This window comes from Meleagris gallopavo, chromosome 1 (genome assembly GCF_000146605.3).
Source record: "Meleagris gallopavo isolate NT-WF06-2002-E0010 breed Aviagen turkey brand Nicholas breeding stock chromosome 1, Turkey_5.1, whole genome shotgun sequence".
In the NCBI taxonomy this organism is placed as follows: Eukaryota; Metazoa; Chordata; class Aves; order Galliformes; family Phasianidae; genus Meleagris; species Meleagris gallopavo.
This window is the reverse complement of record NC_015011.2, coordinates 34,761,315-34,780,253: the sequence shown is the minus strand read 5'-3', so window position 1 is coordinate 34,780,253 and position 18,939 is coordinate 34,761,315. Positions and strand designations below refer to the sequence as shown.

General features: G+C 41.8%; 2 protein-coding genes across 3 annotated transcripts in view; one reads left to right on the top strand and one right to left on the bottom strand.

Annotated features, from left to right (window-relative positions):
* Positions 1–1,346, top strand: part of CPM (carboxypeptidase M) — a 31,697-nt gene extending 30,351 nt beyond the window's left edge. Inside the window, exon 9 of the mRNA XM_003202051.4 lies at positions 701–1,346. Within this exon, the coding sequence (XP_003202099.1) occupies positions 701–934 (234 nt within the window). The 3' untranslated portion in view covers positions 935–1,346. The remainder of the gene's footprint in view (positions 1–700) is intronic.
* A 1,179-nt stretch (positions 1,347–2,525) lies between these two features.
* MDM2 (MDM2 proto-oncogene) lies at positions 2,526–18,906 on the bottom strand. 2 transcript variants are annotated; one of them, XM_019613165.2, is made up of 10 exons: positions 18,678–18,906; positions 17,210–17,284; positions 16,732–16,865; positions 15,835–15,884; positions 14,790–14,857; positions 14,553–14,646; positions 11,906–12,063; positions 10,967–11,098; positions 9,594–9,671; positions 2,526–8,274 (listed from the first exon to the last, which is right to left on the bottom strand). In XM_019613165.2, exons 1-10 carry the CDS (start codon positions 18,744–18,746, stop codon positions 7,705–7,707), a joined length of 1,428 nt encoding a protein of 475 aa, XP_019468710.1. In that variant the 5' UTR covers positions 18,747–18,906; the 3' UTR covers positions 2,526–7,704. The 2 variants fall into 2 exon arrangements, with proteins under 2 accessions (XP_019468710.1, XP_010706267.1); XM_010707965.3 differs by having other exon boundaries at positions 11,906–12,066; positions 18,678–18,903.
* Between the last annotated feature and the right edge of the window lie 33 nt (positions 18,907–18,939).

Genomic DNA, 18,939 nt, shown 5'->3' with positions numbered 1-18,939 from the left:
CCCCAGGCAGCAGCAGGCTGACAATGCCATTGGTGACAGCTGTTCCCCTGAGGGTGGTGTCCGGAGACATTAGAGGGCATTTGTACAACGCAGTCTCTGGCAGGTGCCAGCCCAGGATCTGTCCTCCAGTGTGACTGCAGGATTCCCTCTTCTGTACTGCCTGTGGTGCTCCCGTGGTCTTTGAGCCAAAAAAAAAATCCAAACAGCAAAAAACCCTCAGCTGGTTTGCAATGAGAATCCTCCTCTGTCCCAGGAGGACTTCCCTCCACTCAAACATCAATCTAGTAAATTCCTCCTGGGCTTGAACATCACCTGAGAGCCTCCTCCATGCACTTGACTTCCTGTCCCCTTCACTGCAGCCTGCAAAAGGAGTATGGCAGCAGTCCTTCACTCACCCCCAGAGGCAAGCAGTCTCCATCAACAGCAACACCCCAACCCAGAACATCGTTACGAAGCAATATGGTCAGTTCAGTTCATCCACTGGGAGGCACTGACCCAAATAAAGCAAAATTAGCAGAGCCATGGGAACCGTAGGGAGAAAAAAAAGTGTTCTGTTAACATTCCAAGCTTTTGTTGTTTCCTCTTGTTTACCTCAACTTACGCTTAGAACATTTTTCCTATACCCTGAAACTGTAAACAAGTTTCAGAGTGGAACTCTGTGTTTAAAACCAAGTAAGAAATCTTTTGTGCTCGTTCCCAGGCTACGGTACCAGGATTTAAATCGATGCTGAAGACAGTGGACGTACCAGACAACACCGCTAACTTCAGCGCTCTGAAACAAGACTTCTCATTCCCAGAGGTCTCTGTCAAACCGAGACCCGCTTCGTGCCCCAGAACCCCCCTGTACCAGGAGCTCGAACGCTCGTCAGCTGCAGTAAAACCAACACTACATATGTTGGTTTTAGTGATGGTTACAATTTCCATTTTCAAATGAAGTCGGGAATTACGTGACGTGGCAAAACCCTCCTGCACAAATACGGCTTCTGAAACAAAGATTGTATGTAAGAGAATGTTTTTGTAAAGCTGCGAATTTGGTTTATAATCATGTTTATTTCATTTTGTAAAATAGTGCCTTGACAATCAAATGTTATACTTTAATTTGACTGTCCCTTTTCTACAATGATACTTTACTTCAAAGAAATACTGTACAGCCTATGGAGATGGTAACCATAAGTGTTTGCTGCACACTTTAAAGAACTTGCCAGAGGTTCCAAAACAAGTTTGGGATTGTGCTGCAAATGTTTCCCAGTGGTGCTCTGTTGGACCAGCAGTTTGTGTGCCCACACACGTGTAAGCAATTTCTCATAATAATTTCTCATAATAAAGCCATTACTATAAATGAAGAATGACACTTTTAACTGTGCTCTTTCCTGTCTAGACAAATGAGACTGATCAGGACTGAAATAACATCAGTAACACCCGTTCTAAGAAAGGATGCAGAGAGGAAGCAGTGGGAGGTATGTGCCGAAGGGCTGTGTGCTAAAGGCTTGGTGCCAGCCTGTGCCACCAGGCAGGGCTCAGAGGGAACAGTTTTCAACAGTTCTGGCTAAAGTCTCTGAAAAATATAGAAGTAGCCTTCTACAATTGTAGAACAATTTATTTTTTTTTTAAACTTGAATTTGATCTGGAGCAGAACCATAATTCAGAATGCTTCAATATGAATGGCTGCAGTAACAGCATAGTTGTGATTTGGTTTGCTTATTTAAGAGCATGTTTCATGGCCCTGTTCCCTTGCTCCTCAGCCCCTGTATGCCATACAGCAATAGCTGGAAGGTTCAGCTCTGCCAGGAGCAAGCCTTGTGCACAGGCACTGAGGGCTGTGCTACCAGCATGGCACAGTGTGCACTGCATGCACCACTCGCAGATTCCTTTTGCTTCAGCAGCTGCAAATAATTTCCAGGCTGCTTTGAAGCTGTCCAACATTTATCAGGTTAGTTAGTACCACTTCACATGTTTATTTTAAAACTTTATCTGCCCTTTTCTTAAGCAATTTCAAGTAGTCACAAGAGATTATGTTTGGAGATGCCTGTATTTTCCTGTACAGTCAATGAGATAGGTAGGAACACAGCTGTCCATTGATGCAAGTACAGCTCTGTAAACACACCACTGTTAGTAACCTGCACTCTTATCTCTCCCACTAAGATACTGAGATACAGCTGTCGCTTCTGTGCTGAAGTGTAAGTGCACATTGCTACAGGAACCCCAGTACAGATTCAGATTGACACGGATATATTTAAGACAGCAGACTCTCAGAGCCCTTGTTTGCCATACCTCTTGGTTGTCCACTTTTAAAAGCCGCAGAGCATTCCTAAGTCAGAGGACAGTACCAGTGCACAGCCTTGCTTCTAATTTTGTCACTTATGGTAGGAGGAACAGGAGTGTGCTGAAGTTAACCATCTCAAAACACGTGATACAGGAGGAGACTACTCACCCCAGGAACATGCACTGCTGTTCCACAATTAAAAAGATGCATGAAAATCAAGTAGCACTTAAAAACCATCAAATCAGAGACATGAAAAGAGCACTGCGAAGATATAAACATTTTTATTTCAAGCTTTTAAACAGATAAAATTTACATTTCCCCAGGAAAGGAAAAACTTGAAACACAAATGTAGTACATGTTGGAAATTCTTCTCGTAAATGTAACTATACTCTGTGCAATGTGAGTGGAGAGCTGTACCTTACTGAATGATCAGACAGAAGTACACCCAGTAAGTCAAGGGGGCAGCCTACACAAGTGGCAAAATTGCATAGTTTGTAAATTCACACTCAGCTGTCTACTTAGTAGTGATTTCAGCTCTGCAAAGTCAGACAACAAAGTAAGACTCTGCTTTGGTAAATGCCATTTGATATTTTAGGTGTTATATCGGGATGGTGACTGCCATTAATTTAGCTCAAAAACAAAAACTGCCCCCTGAAAGCAACATCTAGCGAAACAGGAGACAACACTTCCTAAAGTGTCAACAACAACTTTTACACATACAATATAAGCCACAGAAAGACATTCTCTTTTTCAGTGCACCTGTGGTAAGCAAGTATACGTTAGTTGGAAGCAAGACTGCAAGACGCAACCCTCAAATATTCCCCCAAGAGCCCCCATGCACCCCTGCCTGCACTGTGAGTAACAAAGACAGTGAGCAGAGCTGGAGGCAGGCAGGAGCTGTGCTGCCCTGCAGGTCACTTACAAGTGCATGTGCTCAAACCTCTTTTCCACTGTCACATGACACAGCATCACCTGCCCTTCCTTTAGGCTGTGATGCACAGCAAAGCATCTCCTCTGCCTGGGATAAACACAACAGCAACTTCTGGTTAAGACGAGAAAGAATGTTTCAACCCAACCCTGATTCATTTATTCACCTCACTTTGTTGTTTCGTTATGCTTCTAATAATTTTCTACTCTCCCTCCTGTAAGAACATGGTTTACTGAAAATTATTCTTGTTGGTGCTTTCTCTAAGAATGAGGAACTGCTTTTTGTCCTCACGTTGGTCTTGTAGGGGAAAAAAGGAGACTTAAGACCTCCCTCCATGTAGTTTCACATGCATACAGAAATAATTTCAGAGTGACATCTAAACAAACATAAGGGAATTGGAACTCAGTGACAAAGTTGTTCCAGGCTGTTAGAAATAAATGCAACACCTCACCAGTTACGTTTTGTAGCATCTTCACCCTCTGTAAATCAGCCTCCTCACTGCAGCTACAGCCAGAGACTCAGCGTGGCAGAGATCACACTGCTCAGTGCCACAAACGGACAACACTCCATAGGAGCTGCTCTACAAAGCCAACCTTTGCAGCACAAACACTCGCTACCACCAGCAACCCAGCTACCTGCTTCACTCCCACACACTTCTAACAGATAAAGGCAACGGACTTCTGTTGTAATAGAGCTGAAGATCCAGCATTAAAGGTTCTCAGTTAATTTACCACTCACCAGCCCCAGCATTTCTCAGTATCAGATGCTGAACCAAAGCAGCTTTGGCAGCTGCTTCAGTATTTCACTACACACTTAGCATTCTTAGCTAAAGGGAAAAAAGCACCTAATCCAAAAATGGTTTTCTTGCACTCTATTTAAAAAAAAAAAAAAACAAAAAACCAACAACAACTGTGAGTTCTTGCAGCAGTTGTACCCAGTTTCTGCCTACTTGAAGCCCAGAGACAGTGACCAGAACCGGGCCCTTCTCAGTTCTGTTGGTTCCCTCGTCTCCCTTGGTGACCTTCCCAAATGTGAGAGCAAGCACTGCCCACCAGAGACATTCACTACAACTGATCAGTTCTGGCCACCTTCCAGACCTGCCCTCCGACGTTAACAGCACCACAGAGCAGTGTGTGGCTGCAGTGGGAGACAAAAGCATTCCTACAGAAACCACCACCCAAGCAGTTTCCCTGTGCTCATGTCGCATCAGCTTTCCTCTCTACTCAGTGAGCATTTTACAGTTTCAACACTGAGATGGTTTTAAGGGAAGGAAAAATGAGAACAAAGGCATACGTCTTCCATCTCTCCACCTGAATATAGTCTGCATCTCTGTTTTAATGCTACAATTCCCTAAATATCCTTCTTGTAGCTGTGACTTACTAAGCATGTGTTTATCTGTACAGGTACCAACAGACCAATCCAATAAATTAAAGCTCACAACACTAACTATAAGCACAAGAATATTTACAAACTGCAATAAATTAATGATTAAAATGTGTACAATATTAAATAATGATCTCAAAGACCTCACCAAGTAAGAACAAGAGTCCACTTTCATGCCACAACGTTGCCAACTTTTGCACCGCTACACGAGGACGGGCAATGGTTATCTGCCACAAAGAGGAGAGCAGCCGACAGCTTACAGTCAGCGCAGAGTGACTGCATGGTGACAAACCCAAAGGTTCCAGCACATCAGACCAAACGTTGCTCTCAGCTGGGTCTTGGTCTGCCCCACACTGCACGTGTCCCCAGCAGCTGCTCCAATAGGAAATGAGACAGATGCCAATACCCCATCACTCCGCTCCCTTATTTGTAAGGCACACTTTTAAAAAAGAAAGCAAAAGACAAGAACAAACAAACAACAAACCTCCCTGGCTGTTAAAAATAACATTAAGCCAGAAAACAGAATTCAAAAATAAAATTTACTCTGAGAGTGCAATATGGCCAAGAGTGCAGGCCCCCGAATTACCCATCTCCTTGGTACTGTATGGAGCAGCGAGTGTTTCCAGGGCTGCTCTGCACAAAAGAATATGTGCTAAGGAAGAAAAACTTTAGATCGCAAACGGAGAAGTCAGCTGTGCTGTATGCTCACGTTTTACCTTTTGCCAAGGCAGATTTAATAGGAGAATTAAACTGTTTCTGAAGGAAAATCCCAAAAGTGAGTGCTTGCAAACAGCAACATCATTGCTGTGACTAATCAGACATTTTTAAGAGCTGTTTTTTTTTTTTTTTCTTCAATATGGAGATCACACAAGGCAGCTGGAAAAGAATGCCCAAAGCAGGACAGCACAATTTGTCCCAGCAGGAACTGGGTTAGTGACAGCTGTTCCCCACAGCCAGGGTTCTACAGCAATCACAATGACTGCAGAGAAGGTATCAAACCGAAAAAGACATGAAATATTCATCCATTGCAGTGTCTCTTAAGTACGCTCCCCAGTTCATCAGCGCTTCTCCCAACTACACAAGTTGGGAATTCTCTGCCAGCTGCACACTGCAGACCAATGGGACTGCTGATCAGTTCTGACTGTAGCAGCACTTAACAGTCTCTGCAAGCTTCACTGTGCTTCAATTTAGCAAATACAAACGCAGAGAAATGAAGAGGAAGCAGTATTAATGGATACAGGATCTGCACATAAAGCAATTCTTTCTTTGAAGAAACACACAACTGAGTTTTCTGTTTAGTTCAAATGAACAACAGTGAAGCTTCAGAGCTATCGCTATCTTTTTGCAGCAGCTTTCAGCAGTTAGCTCAACTGTACAACCAAACACCACTGACTCGGGTAATTTGGGAATTTCTTTGCAGATACACGTGTTTACCAAGTTTCTACTGTACACTTTTTATTTTCCACAAGGAAGTAACTAGGAAAATTAGTAGGTACTTCCCTGTATTCCTAGTGTTTCCAGTCCTGGTTTCCAGGCATTTATACTGGAATAAATATTTCAGGTTTCTGAGGTGAAAGCAACTGTAACACCACAGGCCTTTGTGCTGGCACAGAGGCACAGTTTTGTACTGGCGCTGTGTAGCTAAGGAAGCCACTCCCCCGAGGGTTGTGAGATGGTAAAGCACAGCACAACTTCTGCATTTAGATTTTATCTCCATTCTTGGAGGTTTCCTGACTCTAAGACTATTTGTTGGCCCCTGCAGGAAACAGCTGAACTGTGACTACCTGTCAAATTAACAAGCTGAAAACATCCAAATCCTTAGGATCATCCAAAGGAACAGACAGAAGCCACTTGTGCAGGAACCCTCCATCTGAAGATCAGATCAGATGAGAAATCTAACTACATTTTTAGACACTTTAGCTTACAGAGATACACTCATGCTATCTCCTTTGAATGCACTGCAGACCAAAGTCAATTAGCAGACTTCTTCATAAAGAAACTGATACATTTCACGAAGGTTTTGTGGAAGTACACTGAGGACATAAGAGCTAAAAGAGGGACGGATCCAGCTGGTACAAATTCTTATCTGGCCAAAAACTTTGCAGCAGGTTTTCAAAATCCTTGTGATACAGAAAAAAAGAGAATGGCAGAAGTTAGAAAAGCTGCTGAACTTAACAAACTGGGCGAAATAAAATGACAGAGCTTCTCTCTCTCTGCAGGTGCAGGTAGACTTTTTTTCTTACTATATTTAAGCAAGTGCAGAAAAAAAAAACAACCTATAAGCATCCCCTGCTGTTGCTGATTTGCCTTAAGTTTTAGCTAAGTTCCTCATTTATCTTTCCTGTTCACATCTTTCACACTCTGCTAAGATAATGAGGACAGTACAGACTACCACATCTGCACCGTGTTTCAAAAGTCTCTTTCTCAGGATATTTAAGAGGTAACCTTAAGACTGTAATTGGTCAGCGACTTCTCACAGTGTACCCAGACAGCCCTGAAGTTTACAAAGTACATTACAGAAACAAAACACACTGTACCCTCTCCAATTTCCAAAATCTTGAATGTTACTTTCTACCACAGCTTCCCTGGTTTCCCAACAGGCATCCAAAAAATCTCCTTCTCGAAGCGATTTAATTTTTCAGGAGTGAGGGAAACAAGGCTCTATTTTGTTCTTTTATTGACTTACTCAGATGGTTCTGATTCTGCCTGGTGCTTTCGCTAGGCAACAGATTGTGGAATGTAATCTTCTTTCTTCTTAACTGATTTTAAATGAACTCTTCAAATGTCCCTCCTCTGATCATCGCCGAACAGGGGCTTGTGATATTTGTAGTCAATACCATAATTGAAACATTACTGACTTTTATGCACAGTAAAACACCTGGAAAGTCAGACACTGACCGGTAGGAATTGGTTACTTCTACTGAGAGGGATTTAAAATGTTCAACGTTAAATTAACTAGCAAATATCAGGCTAAACTTTACAATTCCAGTGCATTTACTTCAGCAATGACTTTTCATAACAAACGTGAAGACACCCAAAATATTCATCTGCAATAAGCATATAAAAATAATTTCTTACTCTCTTATTTGCTATACCAGTTCATGAGTTCCTTTTGTTGCTTTCCATCGCCCTAGCCAAAATAAGTGAGTACAATCATTTGGATGGGCTGCCTGCACACCGGGCAGGGTTTGTTCCTCTTCTTCAGTTTTCTTGCACACGTAAAACACGACATGAGATGCCCTGTTTTGCCATGTACTATGCAGCCATTTTTTGGCCTGCTTTGGCATATGACACAGGGCTCTATGCTGCTAACAGGCAGACTGGACTCCATACCTTCCTCTCTGTCTTTCATTTCTTTCTTCTCAGGTTCCTTGAAGTCCTCCTGGCTGCTGCAAAACACGCTGCTAGACGTAGATGGCTGAGAATAATCTTCGCTTTCCTGGGACTCAGATATCTGTACTGCTTTATCTTCGTTCTCCTCCACAGCAGGTTCTTTATCTTCATTCGTTTTCACTTTCTTACAGTCAGGAACATCAAAACCTTCGTCAGATTCCAGGTGGAAAGAACCTTCTAATTTGCTCTTCACCAATTTATCGCTCTTCTCATCAGGAAGCCAGTCCTCGCGGAGGGCCCAACATCTGTGGCAATGTCGTGGAAGCGGAGGATTCATTTCACTACATTCAGGGCACTTCCAATAGTCCTTTAGTAAATTAAAGGATGAAACAGCTTTAGCCACTGAGAATGCTCATTACCGAAATATTCTGAGATCACTAAGAATTCATTACTGCTAAAATAATAGCAGTTTGGAGTTACCAACAGTTTTAAATAAGAATTCCACTCAGTGCCCAACTCCATTTTACAGTCCTGGATTAAAATAGCCTCACTGTCTATTTTCTTCCTTCTTACAGTAGATTTACGAAATAGAAGTGTAATAATACTGACTTACTATTTCTTAGCCAAAATTTGAGAAATTTCTTTCTGGCAAAATGGCCGTTATTCCTATGACTTTCAGCAAGTGGAAAACGGTGGAGATTGGAGGGACGCTGACCCTGGGACGCTGAGCTGCTGGTGTGCAGAGCGGCCAGATGAGGGCACTCCGACACAGCCGGGCGTCGCTCACAGCGGCACCAAACATCAGCCATTAAAGAAGAGTCGCATCACTGCGTCTCAGAGCTTCCTCCGTACCATTCCAAAAATAAGCCACCATCTCATTAAAGACACCCTTTGCTTGTAAGGACAAATACCCTCCTTAGAATCAGTGCAGAAGGGGAGAGAATTAAAAAGCTTCTTATTTGGAACTCCTGAAATGCTTTGTGCTTTGAGCTCTGAATAGCATCAGCAACATCAAAAGCCTAAGAGACCAATCCCTAAAAACAGAGTACAGGTATCCTTCTACACATAAGCAGTGCTACATTTTCAGATAGCTAGCCCTGTGTTTTACACATAGCAAAGTCCCCAGTCTACAGACCATCAAGGAACAAACATTTCAGGCAATTCTTCAAAACAGCATTCTTCAAACTTCAACTATAAAGAGCAACAAATGAAGATGCTTTTGAATTACAGCACGTATTTTCTTCATGCCTGTATATTTTGCTCCAAAATCCTGAACTTCCTCCCCCACTACAGGAACCTTCTCACAAAACAAAAGCCATCTCATCATTTTACAGTACTGTTCTGCAAACAGGTGTGCATTCACATCTTCATGCTACAGATTGGCTGACTCAGGCTGGACAATAAAACTAGACATTATGACTTAAAGGAATAGCATTTTTATAATATGTTATGACTTAATGATTTTTTTCCCCTTTCTTTGTTTTGTTTTTCCATTTTGTATACAAAGCTCAAAATAATTTCCCCCCTCTAAGAGAGTGAAACTGTAAGTTAGTATTTTTCTTAATGCACCAGGGAAGTTACTGAAACATTTTTCAACAACATTCATGTTTTGGATTCATCTACATGCCTCCACCTACTGTTAGTTCACCCAACTGATGCTGCTTTGCCAGTCAAGATTTTACTCACAGCTAGAGAAATCTCTGGATCTTCATTGAATGAATCAGAATCACTATCTTCATCTTGATATATAGTCAGCTGATACACCTATTAAAAATACAAAAGCACTGATGTAACTGACACTTGGCATTCAACTAAAAATCTGGTTTCTGATAGACTACTTTTAATAAAATGCAATAACAAGAAATGATGCACATACTCTCTACTATAAAGTACCTCCACAAAATTTGATGACGAGTTTGGGGATGAGGAAGAATCTTTCACATTAGGAATGCATTTTGAAGAAAAACGTACAGCATCCAGACAGGAAGAACCACTCCTAGAGAAGTGGTTCTACTCAATGCTGGTAGGGCCACACCTGGAGTACTGTATCCATCCTGGGCTCCAGTACAAGAAAAACATGGAGCTCATCCTGGTGTAAAGGGGGCCCGGGGTGGGGACAGACCCAATGTATAAAAATATCTGAAGGAAAAACATAAAGATGACTAAACTAGGTTTTTTTTTTTGCCCAGTCATGGGCACTAACTGGAGCACAGGAGGTGACTGATTGAACACAGACACTGGCTGCCCAGAAAGGCTATGGAGTCTTCTCCTTGGAGGTCTTCAAAAGCCATGTGGGCAAGCAGCTCTAGGTGGCTCTGCCTGAACAGAAGGATTGGATAGGGTGATCTGTAGAGGCTCCTTCCGACCACCAGCTTCCTGTAATGGTCACTACTGACTGTTCTTGGGAGCAGGGATCACTTCAGTCCTTTCTTCCTCCAAAGCAAAGGAGTCTTTTCTCTCCACAGCACTCTAACTCACTGTAAATCACTACGGCCAGTCCCATTCCTTCCCTCACAGGAATCATGATCATGTATGCCCATGTCTGATTCTGCCTTTGGTACTTACTTGATCTTGCCATGAGCCAATTCAGCTCTTAAGTAAAAGAAAACTAATACAGGAAAAAAAATATATATATATATTTTCCTGCTTCCCTCCTGACAGCCCAGTATCCAGATCTCTCAAAAATGATGACAACAGCTATAACACTGTCTTCAAGCCTCCTAAAGAAAATTTCTAAAACTGTATTTAAGTATGCCTCTATAAAACATATGTATTCACTGAAGCAAATGACTTAGAAATACTCTTTTGCAAACCGTTACCAGGAAAGTTTTCATTCACTATTAAGTGTTGTCAAAAGTTCAACAGTTCCAAATGAATGCCTCTAGAATTAGTTATATAAGGACAGTCTCAACCCCAACTAGTGAGTTGGAATCAAACGCGTGGATGCAGTTTGTCACTTAGTACACCTGAAGAATTACTTTCTTGTTGGAATCTCAATATTCAGTGTTTGTTAAATTTCCTTCCCTCAGCTCTAAAAAAAAAAAATAAAATAAAAGTACCTCATCATCTTCATCTGTGAGCTCCTGTCCTTCTTCATTATGGCTATAGTCTTCTGAATAAATAGATTCAACTTCAAACTCTACACTAAACTGGTCTGAAACAGAACCACTTAGCGAACTGGCATCAAGATCCTGAATGAAAAGAAAGAAAACACACATGCAATCTCACCAGACCACATCCATAACCATTACTGTTAAGATGAGAAGAAAAAAAAAACAACCCAACAACGTAGTAGCTATGGAAGAAATGAGAACAGCTGCTGTTAGATGGAATAGCACTTAGGAGACAAACGGATTACAGCTGGCTAAACAAAGCTAGCTGAAAGCCTTCTGTTGCCTCTGGAATAGAGGGCGCAGTCAGCCCATGGCCACCCTGGAGACTGCTACTATTCTTCCATGAAGGCTCTCCTAACAAGTGTGAGAACACATGCTGTCTTTTAGCACGTTCATTAAATTCTCTATTTTTCATCAACAAAATAAGGTATTAGCATACAGTCTGAGCTTAGTAATTCAGAATACAGCATATGACTAAGAATACTACCAGCTTAGATCTTCAGCAGCAAAGCTGTAGTGGAATTACCAGCAGCCTACAGCTATGAAGAATTACAGACTATCAGTAACTACTTTTCTTCTTTCATCACTCTAAGAAATACTTATTTTAAAACAAAAGGTATCTGACATCTCTCCCATACTGTGCCAAATACTAAGAATTTCCCTAGTTTTTATGAATATTGGTATTTTAAAAATGCTCACTTCAGCCTTGTCAACAAACCTAAGAAAGATCCCATCCCACCCACACATCCCCTAACTTCTCTTTCCTCAGACTCAGATGACACAAATTAATTACAAAGACGATGCTTAAAGATGAATATTTGCACTTGTGGTAACTGCAAACTGTACCACCAAATGAATTAAAATAAAATACATATTCTGACTTACAGGAATGGAAACAGAATCTGTAGAATCACTGCTGTTGCTTCTGTCACGGCACAGCCCGCTGACTACACACCATGAGAGACTTTCATCAAAGGTCAACGAGATGCTGTCCGACTTATGACGTTTTCTTCTGTCACTATGCAGATCATCTGAAGAATTTTCTTCTGGGTACATTCAAGAATCTTTATTACTCCAAAACATCTATGCAATGTGCAGGTTTTTTTTTTTTTTTTTTTTTTAAACAGCAGCTTGAAATATAATTTACATAAGTAGAAATTACAAGAAAAATAAAACCATCCAGAACTAAGCAAAGGCACCAGAAATTAACTTAAGACAACACAGTAACACCATGAAAGGTAAAACATTCCTGAAACCAGCAATTCACAGGCTGGCTTTCCCTGCTTATGCCACCAGTTTTTAAGTGGCAGCCTCCACATGTAAGAAACAAAGTAACTGCACATCTGGAAGCATTTTTACCCCTTTTTACACACGACACTCATAATAAGACTCTATTAAATTTAAACAATACAGACAGGATTTTAATTGTACTAACCCCCTCTACAGTCAGAAGGCAGAAAGGCTTTCGGGGGCTTACAAGGCCATCCCAGAATTTGGAGGGAGATGAGTAACTTGCTCCCAGATCAAATGTGTGAAGAAGACCTCATGTTAAGCCAGATTCAGGTTCAAGTTTCAGACACCTCAAGAAATTAGTATCAGCACTACATGCAGTTCTATTTACTCTGAATTCTTCTAATACTTCATTATGCAAATGAGTTGGACAACACATGAACAAGAAAATCTTCAAGGCTAACATACTATATAAAAACTGAAGCATGAAAATACTTCAAATCGTACTTATTAAATATGCTTAGTCTGAAAGCCAAAAAACAATGCTTTTTTACACACATCATGTTTTGATGCATCAACCTACAGCAGCATAAGCAGTAGGGAGACAGCATTTATGGGGCAGGTAAGTCAAAATTCAGCTCCACTGACTTTTAGTATGTTTGATAAGAAAAAAAATCTTAACAAAGCATTACAAAGTCAGTATATATGCACAGTGGAGTGAAAATTCCCCACGAGGACTGACAACAGGCTCAGCAGACCTCAGTAAGAACCTGCTGTCCCCTACAGACGCCCTCTGCGTGCCCCCTCTATTGCCCAACTTCAACCTGGCCCTGTGAAACACGCCAAAAGAATCCACAAGTGTCCAAGTCTTGAATCTTTCATTGTAAAAGAAAAGAGAACAAAACACTTGTACATACTTTGAGACTTCTCTTACTTTCCCTTGGTGCTTCTTGGCTCAGCCCCTTTTCTTTTTCCGCCCTGAGAGCCCCACCAAATTTGGTGCCCCCAGGCCCAAGGGTTGCTCCTCTCCATCGTTGTCCTCATTTAGTTGCCATGGCTCCATGCTGTACTGATACTGTACCACCACAAGTTTGCTATACACTATGAAAGCGGCTCCAAGGGAGCCGCTACCATCACAATTTAACAATAACAGTGGTTTAAAAGGAAGATTTCCTATAAATTAGAAAAAAGTGTATATAAAAACACTATATTAAAAGAACTTTTAAGGTTGTAACAAACTAATAAACGGATGCAAAGGCAAGAGTTAATAATCAAACCTACAATAAGTAAGCACAACACAGGACCTTACGTGCTCTGGGTCATGCCTAAATATTACAGGTGATGACAATTAACTGTGACTTTCCATCCCTTCATCAGGTTTTGTTGCAACATTAAAATGTTCTTTTAATTTAGTGCAAACCACTTATCAAAGCAGCACAGTTCTTGGACTAATAATATAGAAGTCTATGCTGAAGACACACACACAAAAAAAAAAAAAACAAGAAACACTACACAAAAACTAAGGAACTTTAAAATGTTCCCAAGCAAATGAAGAAAAAAAAAAAACCAACCTATGCAATGACAGGAGGTCATCACTGCCCAGTTAGTTCAAGTGTCAACTCATGATGTAATGGAAGTGATGAAACAAAGTCGTGTAAGGAATCTGAAAGGGCAGCATTTAAGTTCAACTGCACAGAACACCTCTGTGGAGCAATTTAAAGTTTTTGCTGACCAACTTCTTATTTACTCATTATCAGAAGAAACACTCCATGGTCTGCAGATGTATTTGCTAATGATTATTAATTAACCACAATAAAGAAGAACTAGAGACAAATACAATGCTTAAGTGGCTAGACCCTTATGAAATGCTTAAGGAATGGTTGGGTAGCTAAATGCATTCATTACCAACTGAAATCCAATGAGAACTGCTTTTAGAGCAAAGAAAATGTGAAGTATTGTGGCTACCTATGGAGGGACCTGGAATGCACTTGACTGCAGTAATAGAAACAGAAGTGTTCTCATTATCAAGACAGCTTAAGTCCTGCTAACGTGAATAATTTGGGTAGATCCACAAGACAAATTACTCTGCTACCTCACTAATACTTCTAACTAATCCAAACTGTAATGTGACACTGGAGCAGTGCAAGAAATTGCCTATCTCTTCCAGACTGAACACTCTGGTTCAGCAAACAGAGAAACAGTGTTTGTTAGCATCGCTCAAGGCCATTAAGGCAACAAGATGTACTTGTCTGCTCACAGCAGTCATGACACTGAAAGCTCTGCATCACGAATCTGCACATACCAGATTCACTGTGTGTTCTCCTCCTAGAAGATGTGGTTGGCTGGGAAATTGCATTTGATGAAGCCTCCTTCTCTTCTACCTCTTGCATGGATTCCTGATCAACAGAAATATGGAATAAGCCCACACATGAATATGAGGTGAAGATCAGAATTACTCTAACTGCATCCAAACAATTGACAATATAGAAATGAAACAGAATTTACATCTCAGAACATAAAAGATAATATTAAAGATTACCTTTAGTACAGTTTCTTTTTCAAGCCGAAATTTGGCATCGTCCTCAGGTGGAACAGCCAGTGTAGAATCTGAAAATAAGCAGTAAAGTAGCACTGAATTTTGTTATTAATTCCCTTCAATGAATGTACCTTAGCTGCGATTCTGCAGATGAAAGAATACATGTACAAAATATTTTTACATTCCTATGAAGTGTATTTTACTAGATACCATCTCACATGAACACTGAATTAAATGACATACAACAGAAGAAAAATAGACTGTTGTTAATTATGGATCCTTATTACCAGGTAGACTATGAATCAATCAATTATCTTCAAAGAAAAATTATCTAAATTTAAGTTTGCTATCATAAGGACTAATACCAAGAGCCCTTAAGAAGACATCTCCAGCTGAATGTGCACTCTTAGAAAAAATTAAAACCAATGAGTGCTGTAGTATGGATTTAGAAACCCATTCACAGAACAGCTCCCACTATTTAACTTCTGCTACACTACTTACATTAGCCAGAAATTACAGCTAATGTATTTTATGCTGCAGAAAAGTTATCAATGTTTTAAGTATGGTTTTTTCCTTTAAAAAAAAAAAAACAAACCAACACCCAGAGGACTCAGTGTTGACAATGTTATCTTCTAAACGTACGTCACTCCATTTTGGAAATGAAAACTGAAGACTAACAGAACAGAAAGCATTTGCTCTGACTTCGTTGTTGGCATAGGCTCACAAAGCTCATTTCTGGAATTAAACATTTAACACCACAAAGTTTTAGCAGTAAGAAATGCGAGCAGCTTTTCAATCGAGTCCTGTTTGTGCTTCATCTGGTTCAAATCCCGTAACATTATCCAAATGCAGTTTAGAACCTTCCCAACCCCCCAAAGAAATACTGTTTGCTTTAATTTGCCTTCATCTGTGAGCACCGCATAAGGCCCAGCAGCTAATTATGGAGAGGCAGATGCTATCTGATTACCAGATGAAAGATGCATTAACATAAGTTACATTTTCTCTTCTGCTACTTCCCAAAACAGAAGGCTCTCCCAAACGAGCTTACCTTGTTGACTGATTGCTATCAGATTTCTGGAAATCATGGAATATATTCTCCTTGGATGGGGATAAAGAAAGATGATGCAAGTTAGCTACTTTAGAGTTCATATATACATTCCACACTTTGCTGGAAAGTTCTTCCATTTTTTTTATTTTTTTATTTTTAACTGTGATAATTGGAGATTGCCCAGCAAAGCAAGGCAATTCCTATGACAAACATAGAAAACAGTTATTCTGAAGTGCTGAAGCACGTTCAGCATTGTTTCACTCAAAGGAAAAGGAAGAGATTTTATCCATCTCAGTAGAGTCAAAAGAGCATTAGCTTCTAAATGCACTCAGAGAACAGAAGAGTCGCAATCCTTTTGACAAAGAGCCCCTAACAAATGAACATTTATTTCTAACGAGAGGAATTCCGAATCAGTGCTTTTCAGATAGGACTCCTGATAAACTGTAGAGTCTTGCAAGACAAACAATTTACTCAAAAGAAATGTTAAAATACTGTAGCAAGGCTTGATTAGTGGCTAGGAGAACACACTGTGATAACAACACAGAACAGTAGTATGTAAACTTCTAAAGCCTACGCTGCTTCTCACATATATCAGGCCAGGAGTCTGGTCTTAAATGTTTCTGCAATCCCCTTGCAGCTGTTACATTACAGAAGAGAATTTTCTTTCACCTTGGGATGGTCTGCCTGAGGCTGCTGCAACACTTGCAAATGTGTGGAACGTTTGGGATTTCTTGATTACAGACACAAAGGTTAGTTCAGAGAAAAAGACCACATCAAGTGACAAATTATGAAGGAGAGCTTACCATTTGTCAAGCTATAAAGAATTAATACAAGGCCGTACAAATTGTGTTCTCCATTATTTCACAACCAGATTCTCAGAAAGGAATTCCATTTTACCTGTGTTCTTTTACTGAAAAGCTTGTTACTCCAAATAAATCCCCAAGAAGATCATTTGCACAGTGCACAATATGTTGCTCTTTTTCATCGTATAACTGTTTAGACATAATATATTGTCCAAGATAGAATATTACCTGCAAAACAAACCATAGACATTATCACATACAGAGGTTTTGTTCTTTGAAGATCAAATACAAGAGAACACATTAAACTGTGATTTGCTCCCCTCACTCTGATCACCCAAAACTCCACCAGAGCTGCTATTTTCACCTATTGTTCCCTAACAATTAGTCAGCCAGAAGCCTTTGTAGGTGTTGAGAAACTTGGTAAACACTGCCTACCGACTGAGCAGGAAAACTCAAGCCAATACCTTGTTTCAACACCATTTGTGAAACCCACTGCCTCCCCATCAGCCAAACCAGAAAAACAATCTCCCTGTATTTACTGTAATCTACCTTTATTAATTTAAAGTTCTCACCTCCTTCATAGTAAAAGTCTCTTTTTCTGCACCAGCTAACTTCAACAGCTTCAACAACAGTGGCTTTGGTTTAACCTGTGTGGAGATGAAAACAGAATTACAGCATGCAGCAATTATTCACTGAACAGCTCTACAGATAAACACAGATTGGTTTCCCTCTTCTACATTAACCTGACATAAAAGATACACGGTACGTGATAACCTATCCAAGTTTTTGGCTTTGCAAAGTTAAGCTTAAGATCTCTATGACTGTCAGGTCCAGAGTGCAAGAGACAATGCAAAGATTGGGTTTCCGTGACACTGTATGAGGCTGTGGTTTCACCCGTGGCAGCCAGCTCTGCCCCTGAATCTCCTCTCTTGGGACAGGCAGACAGACCTCGTCCTTCCCACCATATTTCAGTCACCCCTACACCCACAATGCCCTCCCACATGCTGGGCCAGCATTTCTCTCCACAGCCAATCTGTGAACAATTCCTGGGGCAAAGGGAGAAAACGCTCCCAAGTGATTCTTCCCCCTCCCCTTTTTCCCCTCTGGCTGATCCCATTCATTGTACTGTCCTCCAAACAGCTGTGCCAGCACAATGCAGGGGACGAGAACCAGCTGCAGAGGAGCCACAACTGCAAGCAAGGTGCCTGCATGACAACTGCTGGAAGTCCCTCGGCGCAGTAACAGCACTGCCACTTTAACAACAGCACAACGATTCCGTGACCAGGCTAATTTTAGTTATCCTAAAATACTCCCCCAATAAAACATGAGACAAGGAATAAATCTTTAAAGGAAGACGGGAAGCTTCCCTATATTCCATTTCAAACATTTGCTACAATTAACATCAAGCATTAGTGCGTTAGCAAGAGATCAGTTGCAAGAATCACGCATAGAAAAGCCTGCAGACAACACCGTGTGCCTACTCACTCCCATTCTAAAAGCTTCAGTTCTTTGGAGCACGCAGGACACGGCAGCTTCACAGAGGAAGCCCACGCTAACTTATGGGGCGAGGAAAGAAAACGTGTGGGAGTGTAAACGCCTCTGGATCCATGTAAGAGCCTCATATGAAAGCAGAGGAGAGAAGCCCCCCAAGTGGGGAGCGCACAGCCGGCATCGCCCCGCTGCAGCCCGCCTGGGCAGCGCCACGCACTCCTGGGGGCTCCGACTAACGCCTCCTTACGAAGCCCGGTGTAACCGAAAGCAAAAACGCCAAATTTAAAACCCTCAGCTGCGCCACGATGGCCTTCCCACACCCTGAACGAGACGCTCATCTTCCAGAGCTCATTACTCGTTTTGAACCGCTTCGCCAGGAAACTCGTATTCAGCTCGCCCAGTCCTCACAAGCAAGCAGCCTGCCCGCCACAGAGCTCTGGCAAACAGCGCCCGGCCCCCCACACGCGGGCGGTTCGGTTCTGCTCGGCTCTGCCCCGCTCTCACACTGACGGGACCGTATCCCCGCACCGCCTGCCCGCGAGTACTGACCAGAGCCTCCTGCTCCGAGGCGCTGACAGGAGAGCCGTCCGTCAGGGAGGTCATCTCGGTATTGCACATTTGCCTGCAGTCGAGGGGACAACAGATGCCACGTCACGTTACGTCACGTCACGCAGCCCCCGGAACGCTACCGCCCGCACAGCGCTCGCCCCGGGCTCGGGACAGCCGGGTCATGCGGGCTGGGCCGCCCTTATATAGCGCTGCCAGGAAGCAAGTCGGGGCTTGGCTACGGCCGCCGCGGCCCAACATGTCC

Coding starts and splice junctions, on each gene's coding strand:
- MDM2 (XM_010707965.3), bottom strand. CDS start 18,746: ATGTGCAATACCGAGATGACCTCCCTGACGGACGGCTCTCCTGTCAGC. Junction 16,866..17,209: donor AGACTTTTACTATGAAGGAG/GTGAGAACTTTA, acceptor TTTGTTTTGCAG/GTAATATTCTATCTTGGACA. Junction 11,099..11,905: donor CAGATTCTGTTTCCATTCCT/GTAAGTCAGAAT, acceptor CTTTTCATTCAG/GATCTTGATGCCAGTTCGCT.